Source organism: Eublepharis macularius, chromosome 1 (assembly GCF_028583425.1).
Source record: "Eublepharis macularius isolate TG4126 chromosome 1, MPM_Emac_v1.0, whole genome shotgun sequence".
In the NCBI taxonomy this organism is placed as follows: domain Eukaryota; kingdom Metazoa; phylum Chordata; class Lepidosauria; order Squamata; family Eublepharidae; genus Eublepharis; species Eublepharis macularius.
This window is the reverse complement of record NC_072790.1, coordinates 48,902,673-48,927,998: the sequence shown is the minus strand read 5'-3', so window position 1 is coordinate 48,927,998 and position 25,326 is coordinate 48,902,673. Positions and strand designations below refer to the sequence as shown.

The 25,326-nt window shown below is 43.5% G+C and overlaps 1 protein-coding gene across 3 annotated transcripts in view; it reads left to right on the top strand.

The window, feature by feature from the left end:
• Window positions 1–1,224: 1,224 nt before the first annotated feature.
• The window catches only part of LPIN1 (lipin 1), a 160,425-nt gene continuing 136,323 nt past the window's right edge, over window positions 1,225–25,326 (top strand). For all 3 annotated transcript variants that reach the window (XM_054981351.1, XM_054981346.1, XM_054981338.1), the window contains exon 1: window positions 1,225–1,331. In XM_054981351.1, coding sequence (XP_054837326.1) covers window positions 1,272–1,331 — 60 coding nt within the window. In that variant the 5' untranslated portion in view covers window positions 1,225–1,271. The remainder of the gene's footprint in view (window positions 1,332–25,326) is intronic.

The following is a 25,326-nucleotide window of genomic DNA, read 5'->3' as shown; positions in this document are numbered from 1 at the left end:
TGTTGGGGACTATTGGCTAGTTTCTTGAAGGATTGTTGTTGGTAGAATTGGCCTTGGGGTCTGTGCGTCCTCTGATAAAATTTCTCACCTACATCTGGCAGAGTCAGTCACATCTGGGTCTCTGTTGCTGTAGGTAGCAAACTCTGGCAACTCTCCAGCACTTCTACCTTGCTTGAATGTAAATATTGGAGACTTGGAAGTAACAAGGACTTGCTGCATGCTGGAATCCGGAAGGAATGATGTCCAACTAGGAGTCCACAAAGGTGGATGGAGACCCAGATGTGGCCTTAAGTCTGAAAAAAATCTGACCATTCTTTTAGTACATATTAGATGGAGGAAAGCCTTGGAGACCACAAAACAAGTTTACCTTGCTAAATGGAGGTTCCTACCAGTACTCTCCTACTGAGAACTTTCCTTCATGTAATAAAACAGCCCTGTTCACATGTTACACAGAATGCATGTACATCCTGTGTGAACCTGTGTATATGTGTTTGTGAGAAACAGTCAACACATGTTCACTTCAGGGACCGTTACTTGGATAAATGTGGGGCTTAAACCACACATGCAGCATTGAATGTAACATGAGAATTACTCAGTGCTCATATAAAGAACAATTGTGTGTATTGAGATCGTATGTGTATTCACTGTAACTTGTAAATAGGACTGGGATCAATCCTCAGAGTACAATGAGAATTTAAGAAATAATTTGCACACATAGGCACCATACAGATACAGTAATCACAAAGCTGTGATTGGATGAAGCTCCTGTCAGTGTATACTTGATGGCAACTCTGGGTTTGTTGTTAATGCAATATGTGTGCAAAAAGGTTCATTGTGAAACAAGCCATTCAGCTTGCCTACAGAAAAGCAAAAGCACAACTCTGCTTGATTCTGATAGATCAACAAGAAACCCGTCCTCCGTAAGAGCTGCTATTTGAATTGTCTAATCAGAACACCTCTTGTGCGTCGCTGTTTCCCCCCACTAGTAAACGCCTCTGCTTTCAGGGAGGCTTATGACTTAACTGGGATACTTGAGGAGTCCGTTGCAAAGCAAGTGTGTGCACCGGCCTATTGAGCTCATGTTTCTTGTCCTGGCTGAGGTTCCAAGAACCTGAGCAGGCTAAATTAGCAAGCAAACATGATCACCGAGAAATTATTTTCTCTGGATCTTTGTTGTCAACAACCGATTACTTTAACACAGCATTTTTGTTCCTGATGGAAGCTTTGACCGGGGTTAGCACCCTTTGACAGCACAGCAGAGTTCTCCAGCAATGGAGGAAAGTGCCCATCTCAAGATGCCGTCGGAAGACACTGAGTCACCTTGGTCCTGGGTAAGGCCATCCGATCAAAACAACATTCAGAAGCAGAGGGAGAACTTTACAAAGTCGGTTCTCTTCTGCCAGGCTTGATTTTCTTTTGCAGATTGTTTACTTAGTTATCTCTTTTTTTTGCTGAAGATTGCATAAAATATTTTAAGTGTGTGGAAAGAGTTAACAGTTCTTAACTAACATTGCTGACTGTACCAGCTGGATGCAGTTGCCGGGGAGGGGGGAAGCTGTATGTATTTCCTTCTCTTTGATGTTGTTCTTCAGGAAAAGGTTTATATACTGGAAGGGGTAAGGATATGTGCTGTAAATTGGGATGTATCAGAGCAGAACACTGTAAATTTGGATTGAAATCATATTTTGTTGTCCTTTTGCCTGAAAGCAAGATGTTAAGTTTCAGGAAGGTAGCCGTGTTGGTCTGCAATAGAACAGCAGGATTTGAGTCCCATGGCACCGTAGAGATCAATAAGATTTTCAAGGTATAAACTTTCGAGAGTCAACGCTCCCTTCTTTAAGCTTTATCTGAAGAAGGGAGCTTTGACTCTTGAAAGCTTATACCCTGGAAATCTTGTTGATCTCTAAGGTGCCACTGGACTCAAATCAAGATGTTAAGGACCACCTCTGTAGAATCATAAACACTGGTCCACAACACCTCTGAGAATAAAAATTCTCTGTGCGTACCATTTTTTAAAAAAGAACTGTAGGAACATTATTGTATGGATTCCATTAGCCAACCAAACTCAAATCCCTCTCAGAAACATTTACACTATGATTTAAAGAGGCTCTGTACCTACCTGTAGGAACTCCTGGAGACTGCTGGCTACTCTTTTGGTTTGTGAAAAAAGATTCTTGGCACTTCTGATCTGAAAAGGACATAACTTTGGACAGTACAGATGGGTATGCAGGCTTGACATGGCAGCATATATAGGTACGCATGAAAGATCGGAGCGAGAAGAGCCATGGTCATGAACATCAGTGTTGGAATGAGTGATGTGGAATAATATTTTTGAGTCCAGTGTTTGTATCTTGATGATGCTAAGTTTTTCGCGCGCGTGCATGCACCTATGAGCAAAGGATAACTAGAAATGGGGTTGGGGTTGGGATTAGAGTTTAACCGTGCCATCATAAACAGAGTTACATCCTTCTAAATCTATTGAAGCCAACAGAAGAGCTAGACTGGCCAATGCTAGTAGCCGATGCTAGGCAAATTTGCTTACTTATCTCCCTAGGCTTTGTGTCCAAGTCCTAAAATCTCCTCGATCAACCAGATTCTGCAGACCTCCATCAAATTCTTACAGCAGGCATAATTGAAACCCCAGCTACTACAAAATTTACTAGTTCCGACCTACACTGCGTGACTCTAACACGAATTGCATTTTTATGAGAATATTTGTATTGGCCCCAGCCTAAGTCAGTTCCATGAGCTGCAGTGTTTTATGGACTATTTTACTGTGAATAAACTTCATTGCCAATCGATCTCCATTGAAGCCGATGGGCTTAGAAGGGTGTGATGCTGCTTAAGGCTCTTATTTCCTAAAGTGTGGTTGGGGGGAAAAGAGTGATAGAAAAGTAAATTAAAAACAAATATTAAAAGGGTTTGAATATGATGGGCGGTTCCAGGATTCCAAGAGCTTGGTGATGTGTATCTAGAAGATAAAAGAACCCAGATCTGAATGTGTTAGAAAATAGTTGGGTTCTTCAAGTGTTTTGGCGCCTTCTCTCTCATTCCTAGTGTGCAAATGAAAGGACAGATTTGCTGGTCCCTGCTGTTGCACTATTGTTATGCTACCCTATGCATTCACCTCCTGTATTTTCCTGTATCAACACTATGAGGAAGTGGATAGCTATAATGGCTCAGTAATAGCACAATATCCAACAGTGTGGGGGGATCCAAGACTGCAGTACAACTTAAAAATATACCTGGTTTCTAAATCAAGTGGTGGCCGTGCCGCAAGTTTGACTTACGATGGTATTTCGTATGAACAACTGGAAATGGGGTGGTCTATTTGATGCATATTTTTAGTCTTTCATTCACCGTCTAATGATACATTCCTATTCCCATTCTTTCTCAGAAACACCGGCATTAATGAAGAATAGGGAAAGAGTGGGTGGATTCTCTGAGGAGGAGGAAGGATAGATGATGGCAGATCCCCTATCATCCCCCCCCCTTTTAATCAGAAACTGGGCTCTCTAGACTTAGTAGCATCAGCCCCTAACTACTGGTGCCTTTTTCCTGCTTGTCCATCTGCCAGCTTGGCCTCCCTTTGTACCTCTGCTCATCGTCAGCCAGAAGGTCTTCCATTCTAGCCCAATGGCAGGACGTTGTGGGCTTTGAAGCCTCAGCCATTCACCTTTGGCTCCAGCCTGGCCATGGATGGGAGGGGGACAATTGAGCTGCTATTGCCCTGAAGGATGAGTAGCTGGTCATGATTCCTAGAAGCAAAGTGCCTGTGCTGAGAGAATGGCATGCTACTATTTTCCTTTCTTTTCAGTGTTGCAGAGGTGGACTTGCAGGACTGAAAGGCCCCTGTAAAAAATTAGTGCACATTAGTATCAGAAAGAGGGAACACGATCAGGAAATGGTTAATTGTTTAATGATGGATTACAGAACTAATTAATGATGGGAAAGGGAGAAGAAAGCCTCCTTTTTTCCAGTGAATGGAACACACTTGGAAAAGAACATCATAAACTCTCCCAATCACAGGGCTTGATGGGCCAGCATTTGAGTGAATGCCTGTTTCCACATTAATTGGAAATGGTGTAGTGATTTTTAAAATGGGAAAAATAGTCTCTTGTGAATGGAGATTATATGGATTAACTGAAGCAGGAGAAGAGCTGAGCAATGATTTAAAGTTTTTTTGCAAATATGTGTGATTTTTGACCTAACTTCTAACTGTGCAGGACTGCAACTACAGAGAACAGTCTATGAAACAAAAATATGAAACATATTGCTTTTATACCATAATAATACTTAACAAGTCCAAGACTTCTGCCTACCATCTAGGCAATAACATTCATTCATTCATTTATTCACTCACTATGTTTTTAAATACAAAGTTGAGAGGGGATTCTCAGTACATTTAGAACTGCCAAGAACTGACAGTCCCTCACCAACAAAAATTCACTGTGTCCTCATCTATCACATCACACATCACACAGACCAAAAGATAGAAGATTAAAAAATGACTTGATTTGCCCACCTCCATGGGGCCCTCAGGGTGACATGGGGCCCTAGAATTTTGTCCTCCCCTCCTCTCAGTGGACCTAATTACATATTCTAAAAAGGCCACTGCTTCCAAGAAACAGCTGGAGAAGACAGAGGGGAAAATGGTCAGGTATACATTAAATTGCTGTTCCAGAGTTGGAACTGGCATCTTTTACTCTTTCAGAGGCACCATCTACAAATTGTTTGGACCTCACATATCTGGGAGACTGCCTTAAGCAGTGTTCTCAATAGTTGTCCCACATTCAACAGAGAATTAGGCCCCCTTCCCAACACCACTGTCAGTATCTTGGGAGTATTACTTATGACCTTATGCCAGTATGTAATACCTGAGTCCTTCATCCATCTGGGTCCATCCATAACTGTGTGGTTATTTTATACCTGATAAGTACTCTCCATCATGGTGAGGTGGTGATTGTGAAGGAAGAATACCACCGAGCTGACCCTGTCTATGTGGTCTGGTGTATTCACACACCCTCTTCAATGGTGTAATATCAAATCACAGGGAAACAGCTCACATGCCACTGAGTAAATGCCTGAATGTATAAAGTGTATTAAGGAAGCTATGTGATTAAGAGGGTTGCTCAAGTTTACTTTTCTTGAGCCATTCCACATACTGGGAGAGAGGGCCACAATCAGGTTTCCACTCTACATCAGCCATTTTGTGGATCTTTAGCACTGGTGGCTCACCATGTAAACAAGGGGAAGCACTAAAAGAGGATGCTAATACTAGAAGCAGGAAGATCTGGTGTCCAACTCAGAGCTGGTGTCCACCATATTGATTCTTTTCTTCAAAAGAAGGAGGAAATCAATATATAGATCTCAGGCTGAAAAAATTTACCTGGACTACTGCAAGATAGAATGAAATGCATGAAAAATAAGGATACCAGAGTTTGTGTGAAGGAACTTATTTATTTGAAAGACTATAAGTAGCGTAAATGATTCCTTTATGAGGAGACCTCCCCCAAATTCATAGAGCTGTTGATCCTTTTAGAGGGTAATAAAATTTTAATACTGTTTAGACAGATTTTTTTGAGGGAAAAAAACACTTTCCCTTGTTAGAATACCCTCAGCTATAAAATGCCTTGGGGGGTGACATAAAGCTGACATAATGGAATGTTGAAGCTATTTATCAGTGGGATGTGTAATTCTGCTTGTCGATGTAGAAATGAGAATTAGCAATGAGCATGAGTCAGGTGCTTTTTAAAGTTACTTAATAAAACTACAGTGCCTTGAGGTACCAAGGCAAAACACAGGAGACTGAACAGAATAAGATGTCAGCGTCAATAAAAGACTCACCCTTATGCTTGCTTAATGGGTTAAGCAGAGTGAGCTAGAGAGTGGAAACGTGAAGAACCGGTTCTGGATTTGTCCTCTCTTTGACTGTTCTGTAATACTAAGCAACATACACACAATTCTAATGAACAACATGAGCTGATTATCACCAAGAGTTATGTTCAGGAATCAAAGGAGGATTGATTAAGACCAAGCTTGCAGACATTTCAAACTGAAATTCAGGCTATTATCGATGGAGCTAGAGGCTTATACCTTGTTCATTTCACTTATGATCATGAAATGATTGAAACACAATAACATCACTTAGGTTAAAATACCAGTGTTTCTGGATTGGTATTCTAGCCCAGGAGGAAGGCAAAGCTATTTGAGGTTGAACATAGTATCAGGGTTGAACTAAAGGCCACAATGCTGAATCATATTCTGGGTTTCACATCTCTTTTAGCTCTTCAATCATGTGCCTTCTCATGTAACAGAATTCTTTCTCACACAGAGAGACTGGCCTTCCCTATCATGCACAACAAATTCATACACAAACTCAGTTTCTGTTAGCAATGGCTCAGGATATTTGGGGGAGGCAGGGTGGAGGGTGGGAAAGAAAATCCCAGAGGCATCCCAGAGTAGTAAACATAATAAATAAAATTATCATAATAACGAACCTAATGCTGCCTATGACGGACCCCCCTTCACTCCTCCCACTGTGAGGCCGATTTTCCCGCCAAAATTCAGTTTCCCTGCTTTGACTGAGAAGCCATAAGTAGCATATTAATATTTGTGGTTTTGAAAGTCTGTTTGTCCCACACTTACACGGAGATATAATTTCGGCTTTTTAGCCCAGCTCAGGGGAAAAGCAGGAGCCCTTTTCCTTTTTGTTAGAAATGGCACTAGAGACTGCCCCTCTCGCAACCCAGTGCTCTCTTGGGTTTTAAATCTACTCCACAACAGTTAGCATTCCATTTCTTGTGCTAGCTATGGTCAATTTTTTTTCTGGCAACATGGCAACGATTACTTATTTAGCATGTGAAAAAGGAGCATTATGAGCTGTGGATAATTTTTAAAGGGTTCAGCTGCTAGAAATGGGCATACTGAGTTAGCCTTTGCATAGCTGGTCTATGGCACAGGCAGCTATGAATTACGTGGATCCAGTCAGATACAGGAGAAACCATAGCCCTGGCTATGATACAGAAGCAGACCAGCACTCTTTCTTGTCTCTCTATCCTATGCTGAATTGACATGTGTTCCCTAGCTAACCAGCAAAACTAGACCAATGTGTTAAAAGATACCTATGTACTACACACATTTAGCACTTGGCCTGTGGCATACCTACCAAACCGGTTGGCCATCACTGTGTTAACCTGTATAATTTCTTTACAGCAGTAAACCTGATGTGATCTGTCCCTGTGCTCTAGATTACTTTGCATATCAATTAATCCAGCCTACAGCAGCACCAGAATAATACAGAGTGCTTGAAAAAAACAGCATGCTTACTTTACATGTATTTTCTTTTAAAAGTGTCAGTTATTCTGCACTGGGCATAAACACATGAAGCTGCTTTCTGCTGAATCAGGCCATTGATCCATGAAACTCTGTATTGCCTACTCAGACAGGCAGTGGCTCTCCAGGGTCTTAAAAGGTCTTTCACATCACAAGCTTACCACCATGTAGGGTTGCCCGGTCCCCTTACCCTCCTAGCAGGAGGTGGGGGGACCCGGCACTTACCTTCTTCCGGCATGCCCTTCTCGCGTGCGTAGGTGCGATGACATCACTTCTGGGAAGTGATGTCATCACACAAGGCAGGGAGTGTGCACGTGCTTCATGGTGGGCTGATTTGGACTCAAAATCAGCCTGCTGCAAAGCACGGGCATGCTCTTGGGGTGGCATGATGATATCAGTGATGTCGTTGTGCTGCCCCCAGGAGTGAGCACAGGAGGCCCATTCCCCGCCTTTCCCCCCTGCTGACCAAATAAGCGATGGCAGGAGGCAAAAGGTAGGAGTAGGGGATCCCCCGCCCTCACCTGGGGAATGGGCTCCCTACTAGTGTGACAGTTTTTGCATGAATGAAGGGCTCTCAGATGTGTTTACAGTAAGACTGATTTTGCTCATTTTCCCGTATGTCCTTTGTCACCTTCTGTGAAAAACTATTTTCTTGCCATTTATCCTCCAGCATACAATACGTTTCTTTGACTCATGTTTAAGGAAGTTAGGCCTCATTTTGCTTTGAGGAACCAACATTGAAGGGAACAGAAGTCAACAATCCCACCCACCCAGAAGCTCATGTTCTACTCATCAGCAGAGAGTCATTTTTCTTGTATGAACATGATGAGAAGCTTTGAAAGTTTAGCTTGCTCATCCGGGAACAAAGGATGGGAATGGAAGTAGTAGCTTAAGTGATCAGCACAGGCCCCCTCCATAGCAGGTGGTGATGTACTGAATTCCTTTTACTGCAGCTACAATGAATGCAAGCATGCAGGGCCATTTTTCCTGCTCTGATGGTTAGAAAAGTAACAGCCCCATTTTACATTCTGGATTTGGTAAAAGGAGCTCGCTGAATTTCCAGCGGGCAGAGTTGTCGCCATGTGAAAGACGAAGTGAAGGCGTTACACCCAGGATGGGGAGGAGCGCCCAGCCCACGTCCGGTCAGCAGCGTGGTGGGCGCCATTCCTCCCAGGACTGCGGCAGGAGCAGCGCGTTTCCCACCCACCCTCTGCTCAATGGAAGGGAGTGAGGACTGTCACAACTTTATGGGTTTGGCAGGTTTGTGGCATTGGGCTGGATCCCAACAGGGTGAGTCAGCCATGGGTCTGCTCACCCCGACGGATTGGAAGGAGAAGGCCGCCTGGCATGTGCTGGCGGGGGATGACACTTGCTGTGTTGGGCCAGCACGGGACTGGTGGAAGATGCATCGATCGGCAGGATGGCCCTTGATGCCAACGGGGATCCGTGCCCAGATGCCGGGCCAATGCTCCATCTAGCTGTAATCAATAAAGTTGTGGCCATTTTCTAACCCAAAACAGGTGTTGTGTGAGTCATTCGAGCCGGAACGCAGACTAAGATAACACATAGGCGACAACTGTACACAGGAGTTCCGCTTCTAACTTTAAAAAGGATGTAGCATGTTGGAAATATAATGCCTTGTGTACAGAGAAGGCAGAAGACACAGAATACCTGCAGGAGGCAGAAGGTCTGACTGTTAGACAGATAGCAGGACTGGATCCATCTTTCCTCCTCTCTTCTGTCCTTCTTGCATGTCTCTAGATTGGTATTCTTAGGCTACTTCCTGCTTCCTTCTTCTTTCCGGAAGTCTCTCCTCTCCTTTTAGTGAGGTGGTTAGTATCGATTCTGTTTCTCTCCTCTCTGTCAAAGTTGTAGTTCCTGAATAAACTTTCTTCATTCACTCCTTAATCAGACATAAGATCATTCCTAAGTAGGGTTGCCAGCCTCCAGGTAGTGGCTGGCGATCTGGAATTACAACTGGTCTCCAGGCCACAGAGACCAGTTCACCTAGAGAAAATGGCTACTTTTGAGGAGTGGACTCTATGGAATTATGCCATGCCAAGGTCCTTTCCCTCCCCAAACCCCTTTTTCTCCAGGTTTTTCCAGGTTTCTCTCCCTAGATCTCCAGGAATTTCCCAACTTGGAGCTGGCAACCCTATTCCTAAGATATACCAGAGTCTACAGCAAAGAAGGTCCAGAGGAGAGAGGGGGGGATTTTGCTGTGCCTCGTGCCATCCATTTGGATGTTGTCTTAATTCAATTGCAGAAAAAACCACGTGGCAAAGAGAAGTTTTGTGATTTTTAAAATAATAATGATAGCAATGTGAACTGCAAAAGATTAAATTGGTTACAAAAATTATTGTTCAGTGAGGTGAGAAGAAATACACCTTTAATGTGGGGAATAATCACATAGCGTCTGAAAAAAGAGACTGCTTCCTAACAAGTATCCCTGGTTGTACATATATTCATTAGCGTATTTTGATTAGAGATGTTGATTGGGGCTCAGGCAGTATTAAAAGTGGAAGAAAAAAGGAAGTGGGATAGTTTTGTTTAAAATTATGCCAGCCTCAGTTTGGACTGTTGTCCTGTCACCATCTTTAAGGGTATAACTGCTTCATATAGTATTTAGTAGCAAGCTTGATTTAGTCACACTTTGATTAGTGACTGTAATGCAATCATTACCAAGAATGGAGTTACTATGAATAAAATTAGAAACATTAATGAATGTGTCAACAATTAATAATTGTTGATGAACATATAATAAGAAAGTCTTTAATGTTAGTGTGGGAGAAATTAAAACTTCAGATTTATGAAAGAATTCCAAAATGGGTGTCACCAGTGGAAGCGTTTACCCACCCAAATTTACTAAACTGGGAGAAAATATATAGATATGAGCAACTAATAGGAAAAGATGGAAAGCTAAACTCAATAGAGGAACTAAAAGAACAGGATATACAGATAGACTGGTGGCAAAGAGCACAAATCGAATCCAGATTTGCCAAAGACAAACTCCAAGGATTCTGTTTGGAATAGCCCCCCCTTTGATAAATTGCTATTGGAGGCAAATGAAAAAGTAATTAAGAAATTCTATCTATATCTAATGCAATTGAAAAAGGAAGATGAAGTAATAAAAGACTGTAGGACAAAGTGGGCACAAATTTTGGGGCATGAGATAGATCTCGAACAACGGTTACAGATATGGAAGATGAATATCAAAATAACAAAGTCAGTTCCATTCAAAGAAAATTTGTATAAAATGTATTATAGGTGGTATGTGACACCGGAGAAACTGGCTAAATGTGGATACATCCAATAAATGTTGGAAATGTAATGATAAGTTAGGTACGTTCTATCACGTGGTGGTCATGTAAAAAGGTGGCAAAATATTGGAAGATGATACATGGGCTACTTCAAGAAGTATTAGGCATTTCAAACCAGAACTGTTCTTATTGAATATTATGTTGGAGGGGGTAGAGAAGAAAAATGGGTATTTGGTGCTTCATGTAATTACGGTGGCAAGAATAATATATGCAAGGTATTGGAAGAAGCTAGAGATACCATTGAAAGGAGAAGTGATAGAAAAAAAACTTAGAAACAGCAGAAATGGATGTCTTAACAGACCTGATAAAAGAACAAAGTAGGGGCGATCTGCAGAAAAGATGGACACCCTTTTATAGATGGGTTAAATCAAAATATGGAACAAGAAATTAAGTATAGGATATGAAGATAGGAGAGAATACTTACAAGAATTAAGCAGGGTAGCCTTACAGGAAAACTAGGTTTTGAATAAGGAAAACAAGACATAAAGAGGAAGGAACTGTAGAGATGGAAAATGAATATAATATATAGTTTGTTGTTATTATCACCTTTGATTTCTTATGAGGTTGTTCTTGATATCCCCTGATGTGATGTCTATGTGTATATGTATGTATTCTTTTTGAAATCAATAAAATAATAATAAAAAACAATAATTGTTGATGAACATAGCAGTATTTGGCAATATTGGTGTGCCCTTGCTCTGTCCCAAGATGGCTGACATCTGCTGAAAAAGCAGAGGGGTGGTTTAAGATTTTCCAGAGAAGACATGGTTGAAATGACATCCTGATTCCTACTACCACACTTGAATCACAGGTCTAAAGTCTAGTCAGTACAGTAGTCACACTCAAGCCAAATAGGTTGGGGTCTAACAAGACCCCAAACTGCAGAACTAAGGACTCTATATGAGCTGCCTTGAGTTCCATAATGTAAGAAATGGGAGGTGGATATACATGAAATAAATATTAAAATATCTCTGTTCTCACCTTTGCACTACTGATACTTGTAACTCCTATTTAGGTCAAAATCTGACAAGCTGAATATGACCCAAAGGATATAAATACCAAATGGAAGCAGAGGGGAAGTGGGAAGATATACAGCTGTCTTTCTGAATTTCCTGATCACGATGTATCACTACCTACAGAATGTTGATATTTTTAGAGTCTGACACTAGGTGAGCCAACATTCTGAATTTGTTAAAGGTCAGATTTGGGAAGTCATGTCAAGGTGTCACGTTGCTAATATCTTGTATTAATTTTTTCCTAGTTAAGGACCTGTTTACATTGCCCCATGCTCCATTATAGGAATCCCTGAAGTCTCTGATCTGTTTATGTGAGCAAGGCTTGATCTTGAGGAAGACAGAGCTGAAGGGAGATGAAAAAGAAAAGTGACTCATCTCTTTATGTTCTTGTGAACAACAGCATATTTATTAATTGGTGCAAGGCTTATATTTCACTGCAGTAGGCATACAAGAAGTCCCAATTTAGATGTGACATGAATGGGCATGTGACGATACATGTGTCTAGCGTTTAAACATGCCCTTGACCACTATGCAGGGGTCATTTTGTAGAAAAAGAGCTGGAGGAACTCATTAGCATAACTCATTAGCATAACTCATTCGCATATGCCATGCCCCTTGCCATCACCGGAAGTGTGTCAGCATAACTGATTTGCATGTGTCACACCCCCTGACATCACCTATCCTGGCTGTTTTGGACCCAATCCTGGCCATTCAGGGCTGAAATTGGGCCCGAAATGTCAAAAAGGGGCTGAAAATGGCTGAAAAGGGGCCCCAAATGGTCAGGATCGGGCCACTGCTAAGTGGGAAAGTGATCCACCACCTGTCAGAGGCCTGATCCGGGCCATTTCAGCCCCAATCCAGGCTGAAACAGGCCCAAAATGGCCAAGAGTCAGGTGGGAAGGGCCACCTGACATGTGACCTCTATGGGGAACTACTGGAACTGTGTTCCTGTGCATTCCCCCTCAAAATGACCCCTGCCACTATTTGTGCAATATATGTGTGCATACCAGCACAATGAGCCCTGCCACTGTGTGCAATATATGTGTGCATACCAGCACAATGAGCCCTGCCACTGTGTGCAATATATGTGTGCATACCAGCACAATGCCCTCTTGGGCTACAGATATGTGGTAGTTTAAACATTAAATTAGTACTTAGGAACCAAGTTAAAACATTTTAATTCACCCAGGCTTTTAATTAAATTTTATCTCATGTTTTCTTGTCTGATTGATCATGGCCTATTTATCCTGTTTGTTGGGTTTTTTTTTAAATGGCCATTGGTGGTCTTAGCTTTTATTTGTTTGTTTGTTTGTTTTATAGTCTACCTTTCTCACTGAGATCCAAGGTGGATTACATTGTGCGAGTGAAACTACAATATAACCAACAACTAGGACATTCACTGACCAAAGTTCAATGAACAACAGGATTTTCAGTAAAAGAGATACAACATGGTATGGTAGCAAAAAAATTGAACAAGCATAAAGTCAAGCACAGAGATGAAATCTTTCTAAAACAAAACAAATTTACATAGCATATTTAGCAATGTGGAAAAGCTGCATAATAGGCACGTATCTATAACAGCAGACAGTACCCAAAAGTGTAGCATAAAGCCCCTGTCCCTACCAACGCATTCCTCCGAGCTACTTCTTATGACACATTCCTATAATCTGGAGAGAAAGCCCTCCTGAATAATTCAGTTTTGCATAGTCTTTGCAGAAAGCCAGGGAGCTTTTTTGACTTTCTTAGGCAAGCCATTCCATAAGGTGGGGGCTACCTCAGAGAAAGCAGATATGTGGGCAGCTGTTGATTTTGCCCCACTGCAGGATGGTATCTGCAGAAGACCCCGTCCAGATAAATGAAGCTGCCATGGTGGAACATAGGGGGAGTGGCAGTTGCACAGATATGAGGGTCTGAGGCCATGAAGGGCTTTGAATGTGATAGTCATGACCTTGAATTGAGCCCAGTAACTGATGGGAGGCCAATGCAGTAACTGCAGAATGGGAGTGATATGCATGATCCATCTAATTCCTGAGATTAAATGAGCTGTAGCGTTCTGCATCATCCGAAGTCTCCAAGTTGTCTTTAAAGGGAGATCTCAGTAGAGTGCATTACAGTAGTCTAGTCTCATTGTTCCTGTGCCATGGATCCAGGTGGTCAAATCAGCTGTGTCAAGCTAGGGGACCATCTTCCAGCCTAGTCTGAGTCGGGAGAAGGCCTTTTTTGCAGCTGCATTTACTTGCTACTCTAGTAGCAGCGCTGGATCTTGGATAACCAGCCAGGGTCAACTGAACCCCATCAAAGGTCGGAAGCACAATATCCTTCAAGATCTCTATTTTTCCAACCAGTATGACTTCCGTCTTGTCTGGGTTCAATGTCTATTTGTTTGCTTTCAGCCATTTGACAATAGCTGTCAAGCAGCAACTCAGTACCTCTACAACCAAACCAGAGGATTTGGAAAATAAGATACAGAGCTGGGTGTTATCTGCATATCGATGGCATCCAATTCTCTATCTATAAAAGACTTCTCCTAAACTCTTTACATAGAGGTTGAATAACATGGGAGATAAGATTGCACCTTGTGGAACCCCACAAAATAATCCACACACTGAGGATAGCAGGTCTCCAATAGCAACACTTTGAGTTTGTCCCATGAGGAATGATTTAAACCAGGCCAAGGCACATCCCCTGATACCTACGTTTGCCTCCAAACACCTCAGCAGGATGGTGTGGTCTACTCTGTTGAAGGGTGCAGATAAATCCAGGAGGAGCAGCAATGAAGCATGGCCTTTGTCTATGTTCAGGCAGAGATTATCAACTAGAGCTACCAGAGCCATCTCTGTCCCATAGCCTGGCCTAAAACCAGACTGAAAGGCATCCAAAGCATCAGAGTTGTCCAGGAAAGCCTGGAGTTGGTCAGCTATTGCTCCCTCAACCACTTTGCCCAGAAAGGGTAAATTAAAGACAGGGCGATAATTAGCTATATCATTTTTGTCTAAGGATCGTTTTTTAAGTAGTGGGTGGATGACCACCTTTTTGAGAGGCTGAGGGAAGGTGCCTTGAGTTAGTGATTGGTTTATAAAAGGCATCAAGGACTCCTTTATGTGGTCTTTACAAGATTTTAGTAGCCAGGATGGGCAAGGATCCAGAGTACAAGTAGTGGCCTTCACAGATGCTAGAATTCTTTCAATATTTCATCACTGTGATTGGATCAAAAATGATTCAGAAATGGACTGGATGGTGTGTTAAGCATTACTTCTGGTTCACCTATATTAGAGGTGGCATCCAAATCAGACTGTATTTGAGTTCTTTTATCAGCAAAAAACTTTGCAAAGGTGTCATAACTAATTGCCTGTTCTTGAACAAGTGAAGGTTCAAAAATGCCAAGATGCCTTAAACCATGAGGACAGATGTGATTTAGCTGATGCACTGGGGAGGAATGCTATCCCCACTGTTTGATAAGTCTTCCGTGGGCTCTGTAGCATGCTCTTATCAGATTCAGCAAGAGTTTTCTGACAGCATCTTTCCAGATGTCTTCCAGTCCTCTTTAGATCGCACAGCTCTGCAGGGAACCATGGGGCTGGTTTCCTCTGCAAGGGAGGTAGGAAGGGAGACGGACCCATGAGCCATTTTAGCTGGGCTCTCTATTTTGTGGGATATCTGGGCCCACTTCATGAGATAATGGTCAGTCCATGGTAGGGACGCCAGGTGCCCTAGTGGGGGCAGGGGATGCCCCTGCTCCCTGCCTTTGTCCTTCACTGTCACTCACCTGGCTGGTGGGGGGGGGGAAGGCAGAGGAACAGGCCTCCTGTGCATGCTCCAAGCATGGTGTCACAATGTCATTCTCAGAGGTGATATCATCATGGAGGCCCCAGGAGTGCTTCTCACTGGGCCAAGTTGGGCCCCTGGGGCGTGTGTGATGACATCATTCCTGGTAGTGACATCATTGCAAGGAGAAAAACAAGGTGAATGCTAGCCCCCGCCCTCCTGCCAGAAGGGTAAGGGGACCTGGCAACCCTAGTCCATGATTCAGGCTGAATCTCCAGCTCTGAAAGAAGACCTTTCCTCAAAGGCTCAGAGCAAAAGATTAACTTTGAGTTGTGGCCCTTTTCATGCACTGGGCCTGTCACTATTTGAAAGAGGCCCAGGGTTGCCAAGGAAGTTATGAAGTCCTGGGCCGGCCCGTTGTGACACATTCAGCATGGATGTTGAGGTCACTCAGAACTATCAGTCTAAGTGGCTCCAGCACCATATCCAAGAGCTCCTTTGCCAGCTATGGGGCAACTGGGGCAGCTTAATGAAGTCCTGGGGTGGCTGATTACCATGCAGCTTCAGGGTAGGGCCAGAAAACTGGGAAGGTGGAGTCTAGTGCTTCTCTCCTGTGGCCATGAAGCTGTCCCCAAACTTAAAAGTGATTTCACCAATTACAACTGAGCAAGAGCAGCAGGGGTCACTATAAGTCAGCTATGACTTGATGACACTCTCCACCACTGCCCAGTGGTCTGACACATGCAGGGGCAGACTTAAGCCATTGTATTGCTCCCTCTCACTAGTTGGGAGAGGTAGGCATGATCGACAGCTATGCCAGCCAATAATGGCCAAGCTGAGAGCTAAAATCTAAAGCAAGAGGGAATAGGTACCTGCTCACATGTGAGGGCTGACCAATTAGCAGGCAGAAGGGGCCTGGTGCTACAGTTCAATAGAAATGAGAGAAGGGGGCGGCTGCAGTGGCCAGTAGAGGAAAATGGTGCCAGGCTCAAGATTGGAGTAGTGAGATGCCTCAGGAAGAAAGTGTGGCTTGGCAGACTAAGGGTGCACAGGAAGGCACAATCATGTGGCGAGGCAGCTTGAATGTGTCAAGGTGAGTAGAATCAGAAATGGCCACCATGGAGGAGGGAAAGCAAATTGGTGGGCAGATTTTAAATGGAGGTTTGTGTGGGAGGAGGAGAGAGGTGTGTTTGTGTCTAGAGATTTTAGGTGATATGTGAGGGCGCTGTGTGAGTGTGTGTGTGTGAGAGAGAAGGAGAGCGAGGTAATGTGAGAATAAATCTTTTCATCAAAGTCAAGTGAAAAACCTGGGTTTTTTAGTTTAGAAAAAAAAAGCTGAGTGGTGGCATGAGCTATAAAGTTGAGTATGGTGTGGAGAAAGTCAGTAAAGAGATTTTTCTCTCATAATTAGACATGGGCACGAACCAAAAAATTTAACAAACCAGCGGTTCGTGGTTTGGCGCCAATGACGAACCTGAACCAGCGAACTGCAATGAACCTTACCCGTTGCGGAACCGGTTTGAGGTTCATGATTCGTGGGTGCCAGAACGGCCCCCGTTGGAATTAGAGAGCCCATATTCCCGGGGAGTATTTAACAAGCTCTCCTCCAGCCATTACCCAAGTTTGGTCAAGATTGCAATAGGGATCCAAGCTCCAATTAAACTCTCTCTCCCCCCCCCCAAAGGCTAGCAAGTAGCACACAACAGCTCTGTCACACTCCACTGCTCGCTGAAAGTGAAGCTCAGCCTGGGAGCCCACTTCATTTTATAATCTGAGGTCCCATTGAGCAACACAGGAGGTCTGTGGTTGGCCATCAGAGCTGCCTATCAGGGTTTGCAGGGATGAGATTGAAGTGCCCATGGCTACAGAACACCCCCCTCCCTCCCCCAGGTTTTTTCTCCCAGGTTGTAACCACTTTGCAGCTCCATGGTTGGAAGGAAGACCTGCCGATCAAAGTAAGCTGGGCTTCCATTTGAGTTTCCAGGGCAACAGAAGCAGTGCAGACAGAGTTCAGGCATTCCCCCGGCTCCATTTCCAAAGGAATTGATTGGTGGTGCCTGACTGTCTGGCTTCACGAACCACGAAAGGAAGCACCAAACCGCGTTCTAACGAATGCTGGTTTGTTGGCCATGGACGCTCATGAACCGCCGGATTGCGAATGGAAGATTGGGCAGTTCGTGGGTTTTTTTGGTTTGTAATGCAGTTTGTGCCCATGTCTACTCATAATTCTGGAATCGGGTCATCCTCTGAAACTTATTGGCAGTAGATTCAAGGCATACAAAGGAAGTAGTACTTCACACAGCAGGCAGTTGACTTTTGATACTCGTTGCCACCAGATGTGGTGATGGCCACTAGTTTAGAAGCTAAAATGACAAAGCTAAGCCTATTGTTCTTTGGTCACATCATGAGAAAAAAGCATAGTATAGATATACTGTTGTATTGACATGTATATGTTTTTGAAGTCCCAGCTTTCATTTTAAAAAGTGTAAGTCTCTAGTCTCTTCCTTTGTGTAGATATAAAGAAAAAGGCATATCACCACAAGGTGAGGGACTAGAGACTAGAAGTAACATCACATGTTATCAGGATGCTCTAGCAATCCATCCAGATTTCATACTGGGTTTTACCTTTGTCTGGCAACCCTAACTTGCAATCTGCAAAAGTACAGTCCATTCTGCCCTTTCGGAGTTCTACTACCTCATTCTTTCCCATGAGTTAGTTCATCTTCCTGAAAGCAAAGAGGAACTCTGTTGCTTGGAGATCTCTGGCAATCTTCCCTCCTTATAACTTCCTCTCCAAGTCCCAGCTCTCACCTATGTGGCCTCAGTTAGAGTTGCCACCCTCCAGGTGGAGGCTGGAAATCTCCTGGAATGACAACTGATCTCCAGACTACAGAGATCAGTTCCGCTGGAGGAAATGGCTGCTTTGGAGAGTGGACCCTGTGGCATTATACCCTGCTGAGATTTCTCCCCTCCCCAGACTCTGCCCTCTTCAGGCTCTACTCCCAAATCTCCAGGAGCTTCCCAACCCCAAGGCAGCAGCCCTACACCTTCGCCTGAAATCTGCAAATCCAAATTGCAATATAAATTGCATGGAGTGTTTTCAGATACTAACTCCAATGCATACATCAAAATGAGACAACAATGGTAAGGAGTGAAAGGACAAGTGAGACTGTAGTTAGCGATTGTTAGTGATCGTTTGCTTCATGAAGCTGCCTCAGATGTTTGACTTGTGATGTGGCAATACTCCAGCTTGGTGCTTCAACGCCTGAAGATATGGTTTTATGTCATGTCTGCAGCACTCCGATGTTTTATCTGGGCCACAAGCACACCAATTGTTTGCATGTGCAGTTGCTCTGGAGTTCACTTTGGATCTGAAGCAGCAACTGGGAAATTCGGTGAGGCAACATGAATAATCACGATGATTGGTTTGAGATAAGGCTTAGACAGTGGGACATTTCGAAGGCTGTAAAATCAGAGCTTGCGTTTGGATCTCTCTGCGAAGGCACCTAGAAGATTTAAGAGAAAAGCTTGGGATCTTTTCAGACTCAGCAAACATACCTCAAGGACAGGGCTTTTTTTCATCTGGAATGCAGTGGAACGGAGTTCCGTAACCTCTTGAAAATGGTCACATGGCTGGTGGCCCCGCCCCCTGATCTCCAGACTGAGGGGAGTTTAGATTGCCTTCCGTGCTGCTGGAGCAGCACACAGGGCAATCTAAACTCCCCTCTGTCTGGAAATCAGGGGGTGGGGCCAGCAGCCATGTGACCATTTTCTCCTAGGGCAACCCACTGAGTTCCACCACCTCTTTTCCCAGAAAAAAAGCCCTGCTCAAGGATATCTCAAAAGTGATCTCACTTTCATAAAGGATGCTGGTAAGCAGGCTTCCGACGGATTTCAATTAGATGAACATTACTGGATTAACATAAATATATCCATAAAGTGTGAAAGTAATTTAAATGGATTAGCGCTCCCCCCCCCGCCCTCGTCCCCCGCACACACTTATTTCCTGACATGGAAATAGCCCATAGGATGCTATTTGCCCTGTTTTGGAAACATAATGTATAGCTCATCAGTATGTATGTTGCCCCCAATGGGGCAAATGGCACCCTCATGTCTGTTTCATATCAGGAAAATGGCATGGGGCAGGGGATGAGTTCTAAGGCTCTTCTCTCCATGAACTGTGTTCCAAATCTGAATCAGCCCTACATAGGGTTGCCAGCTCCAGGCTGGGAAATTCCTGGAGATTTGGGGGGTGGAGCCTGGGGAAGGCGGGGTTTTGGAAGGGGACGGACCCCAGCAGGTATCATGCCATAGATAACACACTCTAAAGCAGCTGTTTTCTCCAGGGGAACTGATATCTATGGCCTGGAGATCAGTTCTAATTCCAGGAGATCTCCAGCCATCACCTGAAGGCTGGCAACCCTAGCCCAACATGTGCCTGGGAGGTGCAGAACTTCAGAAAATGCATTTCCATTGAACCCAAGGGCATCCCCTGGGAACTGTCAAGCATCATATGCTGACCACAACCCACTGGCCTCTTTAACTTACCATAAACTTCCTTAGTGAACCTATTATTTTGTATTTATTTAAGCATCTCCATTTCCACCTTTCCCCATGGCTCAAGGTGACTTGCAATACCTAATAAAAACATTATATACCAATAAAGCACATATTGTCCCCCAGCATCATAAAACCTAACAAAACACAATTAAATGCATGCAACCTACACTCCATTAAATGCTTTGGTGTCCATACCTGCCCTTTCCTGCCTCTAAGCAGCCAGAGTAATTAATACACTCCTTCCATCCTCTTTTTCAGACATTTTGGAATATAGCATGTCAAACCACACATGCACAATAGACCTTCACACACTTTCTAGTTTTCTGAGAGTTTAGAAAGCTCTGTTGGACATGCACATTTTGTTGCATTATGTTTCAAGGAGGGAAGGACCATTAGCTATCAGGTATGTGAGGGAATGTGTGGCAAGTGACATCTAGGTGGCAAGCAATGGGGGCAAGACAGTGGTGGTGAAGATGGAAGCAGAGTTTGCACATGCACACACACCCAAATTCACTGACTTAGGCCACCACCTTACCTTGCCTCATTAAAGAGCTGGCCCTGTGCCTACTACATTCATGGAAAAGGCTGTGCAATAGAGTTTCCAGACCCAAACCAGCAACCAGTGGGAGACCGGGGGGCCATAAAGGGTGACCATTGATAATGGTGGGGTATTATTTCTGGGTTTTCCCTGAAAGTGACATCACATTTCTCTAGGAATCACCAGAAAAATCTGTAGAAAAACTATAGAGAGGTCTGACATCACTTACAGGGAAACCCCAAAGATGATGTTAGTCCTCTCTAGGAATCACTGAAAACTATGATTTTACCATAGAGTTCCCAGTGATTCCTAGAACAGCATGATGTCACTTCTAGGAAAAATCTGGAAATGACTCCATGCCATAGGCCCAACAGCCATTTTGTATTTTTCTTAGGTCCCAGGGAGTGGGGGGATCTCTCGCTCCCACCAGGGGCTGCCAGCCTCACTGTGCAGGCTCCTGCAAGAGGAACTGTATACGTCCACTGATGCTTACTCCTTCTATCTCTGTGAGCCGTCCTTGTGATTTTTATCAGTTTTGACTTGTCAAGGTTCAGCTTCTCCCCATTTCCAATACAAACATACATACCAATGCCATTTTAGGGTGTTTTACTGTAGTTGTAGATATGCAAATGTGTCGTTAAATTTAAGTTAACTGGCAGTTACAACAATGCTTTAAAAACGAATACCAAAATGTGCCAGTCTGAATCCTCCATCGTCACTAGTTGAATTATTGTGATGCCACAGAAGGGTGGAGATTTGAACTCCCAGAGACTTTGCGTTCCCTTGCAGTCCATTGGTTAAGCTGCTGTGATATTATAAAACATTCACAAATATTCTTCATAGTGGACTACAAATTGAGGTCTTGGTGAGGAGTATAATGAGGGTTACATTTTTTATCGGCCTTCTGTTTCCTCAGGAATGTTCCTGTTGTCTCCCAGTGACTAGCATCATGAGGAGAAAATGCAATAGAATTCTTAGGATAATGGCTCAATATATGCAGATGTGCCATTGGTGGGAAGTTCTGCAGGGAACTAGAGGCTGACTTCATCATAAGCTAGATGAAATAATTCTTTTTTCAGCTTTTAACAACTTTCCATTCATAGTTTGTTTATATTAGAAACATCGAATTGAATATTTTCTGTTAATGTACACAAAATTACATTGAATTTTTTCAACATATCCAACAATTTCCCCCCTAAAGTTATAAAATATCCAATCTCATAATACTATTCCTATAAAAGAGTCCCACTAATTACAATGATAACTGGGTTGTATCTCAATATTAAACTTATTTAACTGGCAGCAAGGGAAGCTTTGATTGTACACTTACCAAGTGAGTATATGAGTTGTACACCTGAGAGGTTTAATTTTGCTTGCATCTGTGAAGTAATATGCCATCACATTGCTGTGTAAACTATAGGGAATCCCTATCTCATGCTGGGCATGAGTAAAGGTATCTCCAAAGCTTCCTATTGTTTCCAGCTTTTGGAAATAAGCGAAGAAGGCCGAGTCCTTGAAGGAGTGCCATACATTTCATAAACGGAGATAATATAGCAGTGTTTCTTCCTGCAACTCTGTGAAGTCTCAAAAGGAATGTGAGGAGGACTTGGAGAGAAATCGTAACGATCATCATGGCATTGCTCCATAAATGTGGTGCAAAAGTGGTTTATTAATAGATGTTTGGCAGACATACCGTACCAATATTTAAAGAGGCTGCAGAAGCCACACCAGATCAGATTTCTAGTTCAAGTCCAGTGACGCATGCTCAATGGGTAATAGGTCAGAAAAGTAAGGGTAAGAACTATTTGTCCCACATACTCAGCAAGATGATAAGTCTTACAGCCCAATGCTATTCATGTTTATCTGGAAGGAAGTCCTGCTAAGTCCCTCCTCTAAAAAAAATAAAGTGATTAAATGAAAATAAATAAAAGGTGTGCAATGAAGTCTAAGAAAATCTAAAATGCATGGAGGCTATATTATAAGAGACTTGATCTGCATTGATTGGTGTACTTTCTTGCTGTGCTCTCAAGTAGCATACATGGTTTTGTGGCCCTAGCATTCAAGGTGTAATATATGTAACATTTGCACTAAAGACACAGTTGTCGTGGGTTATATACATTGAACATCATAGGTACCTTTCAAAAAATGCTCTCCCGATGCATATTCTCTGGATGCTGTTGAGGAAAATAGCTAGTGTGTCTCATAACAGCTGTAATGGTGCAAAGCACTGAGGGCAAAGATAGACGAGAGCCACCACAGGATCTGTGCATGGAATATGTTCCATATATCTAATATGCTGGACATTTGTTTTTTCCATTGCTCTTGCATGAGCAGAGGGACAGCAAGCTGTCAGTTGTTTGAATCATATCAACTTTTTTCTTTCCAGTATTGGATATTTTGATGTCTGAACGGCAGACCTCAGGATGTATCTGAGATGGAAAACACATCTATGGCATCACACACATACCATGTTTGGGTCTGACTCTGCCCCCAGTTTTTACTCCTGGGAAATCAGCTTTTATCTTTTGAGCTCAAACAATAGGTTACTAATAGAAGAGTAATACACTGAAGAAGCTAGGTTAATAGAGACCTTGAACCAGCCATGAGTGGAACTGGTGGTAATCCACCAGGAAGTTGATAAGCATGTAGTTTTTGTTGTCTGTGTAGGACTGAACAACAACACTGTCAAGCACTTGACAAGCTTTGACAAACAGGTCAGATCTGAGGGCCAGAAGTTGTGGTTGTGGCCTAATTTAAAAAGTTTTCTGGTCAGAGTTCTCAAGTTATATGGCTTGCTGTAGGCAGGAATGCCAACCCTGCCTAGGCAAATGCTGGGAAATTTGAGGAGCAGCACCTGAAGAGGGTGAAGTTTGAACAAAATTGTGATGTCATTTCTGGGTGATGTTCTAGGAATTTCCCTTTATTTCTATGGTAAAGTCCATACACTAGGGGAAGTTCTTAGAGCATCACTATGGAGGAAGAACACATTGGAAGAAAATTATGTCTTGTGTATCTCTAGTTCTTTATTACAACATATTATTCTTGTATTAATGCTCGTTGCAGTTATGGGGCATCTTTCCCCCAACCATATCTAGTTCTGAAATAAATTAATTCTTTGAAATAAGAACACCACTTTTTTCTTCAGCTCTAAGCAGCCCACAGTAGTGCTTTAGTAGGGCAGAGCAAACGTTTTCTCTACAGATTATCTGCATTATCGTTCAAATGCAAAACAGAAATTTATCACTCTAGTAATATATATTTATCCCACTCTTTCCCCAAAGAGCTCTGTCTGGCACATATAAAACTCCCTGCCTATGAAGAGGCCTAAGCTGCGATGGAGTGACTAGTAGGGCTGCCAGCCTCCCGCTATGGCAGGAGATCTCCCACTGGCAGCTGTCTTTCCTGCCACTGCTTCAGGGGTTGTGGGAGAAACATAAAATAAAAACAGCGATGTTGCTATGTCACTTTCAGGGAAAACTTTGAAGTAACATAAAGTAGCTCTAAGAATCACCGGAAGCTCTATGGTTTTACCATAGAATTTCTAGCAATTCTAGAGCTATTCTGTCACATCCAGGTTTTTCCTGGAAGTGACACAGGGCTCTTTCATACTCGGTCTTTCCATCGTCTCAGTACCTGGTTCGCATCTCATGTTTTCAGCGGTTGCAGACTACTGAGGTAGTCACAGGACGTGACCACGTTCTTTGTCCGCTTTTTCTCCCTGAACACATAGTGCGACTTTAATTTTGAATCAGCTGTCCATTTGCGCTTGTTGCGATTAATGACAGTATGAATGTCTCTCTCACTTTTCTGCCCTCTCTCCTCTTTCTTGCCTTTTGATTGGTCAGTGCGGATCCCAAAGTCGCTCCTATCCTCAGCTCAACCCTGCATGCATTTGTGCAATTACATGTATTTTTTAAATAGATCAAATACACAGCAGTGTTTCTGTGTTGTTTATCCTTCCTCCATAATCACACTTAATGGAGGAGCCCGGCGCACTTGTGCTGTGAGGCCGGGCTGCAGCCTGGAGCCACATTGCTCTGTGGGGCTGGGTGGTGAGGGGAGGGAGAGGCAGTGACACTCCAGTCCACCCGCCTGCCTGCCACCATGCTGCCCTGGAGAAGCCGGGTACACTTGCTCTGCGAGGCTGGGTGGGGGAAAGAGGTAGCGATGCTCCAGCCTGTCCACCTGCTGCCACACTGCCACGAAGAAGCTGGGTGCGCTTGCTCTGTGGGGCGGGGGCGGGGGGGGGGGTTGGGAAGAAGCTGTGAGCCGAGGATTGAACCTTGGACTTTTTGCATCCCCAAACAGATTGCTTTCTGCAAGGAAAATCTTTTGGGGGAGATACAGGGCCAATGAAGTAATGAAGAACACAGGTGGGGGGGGGCAGGATTTTGTAGCAAAATGAAGAAGCAGCGTCACATCATCACATCATTACAGCACATGATCAAACTTTAAAAAAAGAGTGACATTACATCCAAAGCCCACAATGCCTGCAACTGGACTGGCACTTGTTAACAAGTGTAAAATGAAAAAACGGGCACACAATCGAATAGGCAGTGGACAGTGTAAAATGGGGGGGGGTGGCAGTGCAAATCAGAAGCCACTGCGATTGGGTCAACTGCTGAGAAATAGCGATTTTGACTGTGAGTGTGAGAAGCGCCATAGTGACATAGCTGATGTTGTACCCCACATGTCCCTGCCCCAAATCCTGCTGGAGGTGGCAAGCTCTGGCCAGACAGGGCTGTAGGGGGAGTACATTTTTAAAAGTGGGCTTTTCCTTTGTCAATCTGTA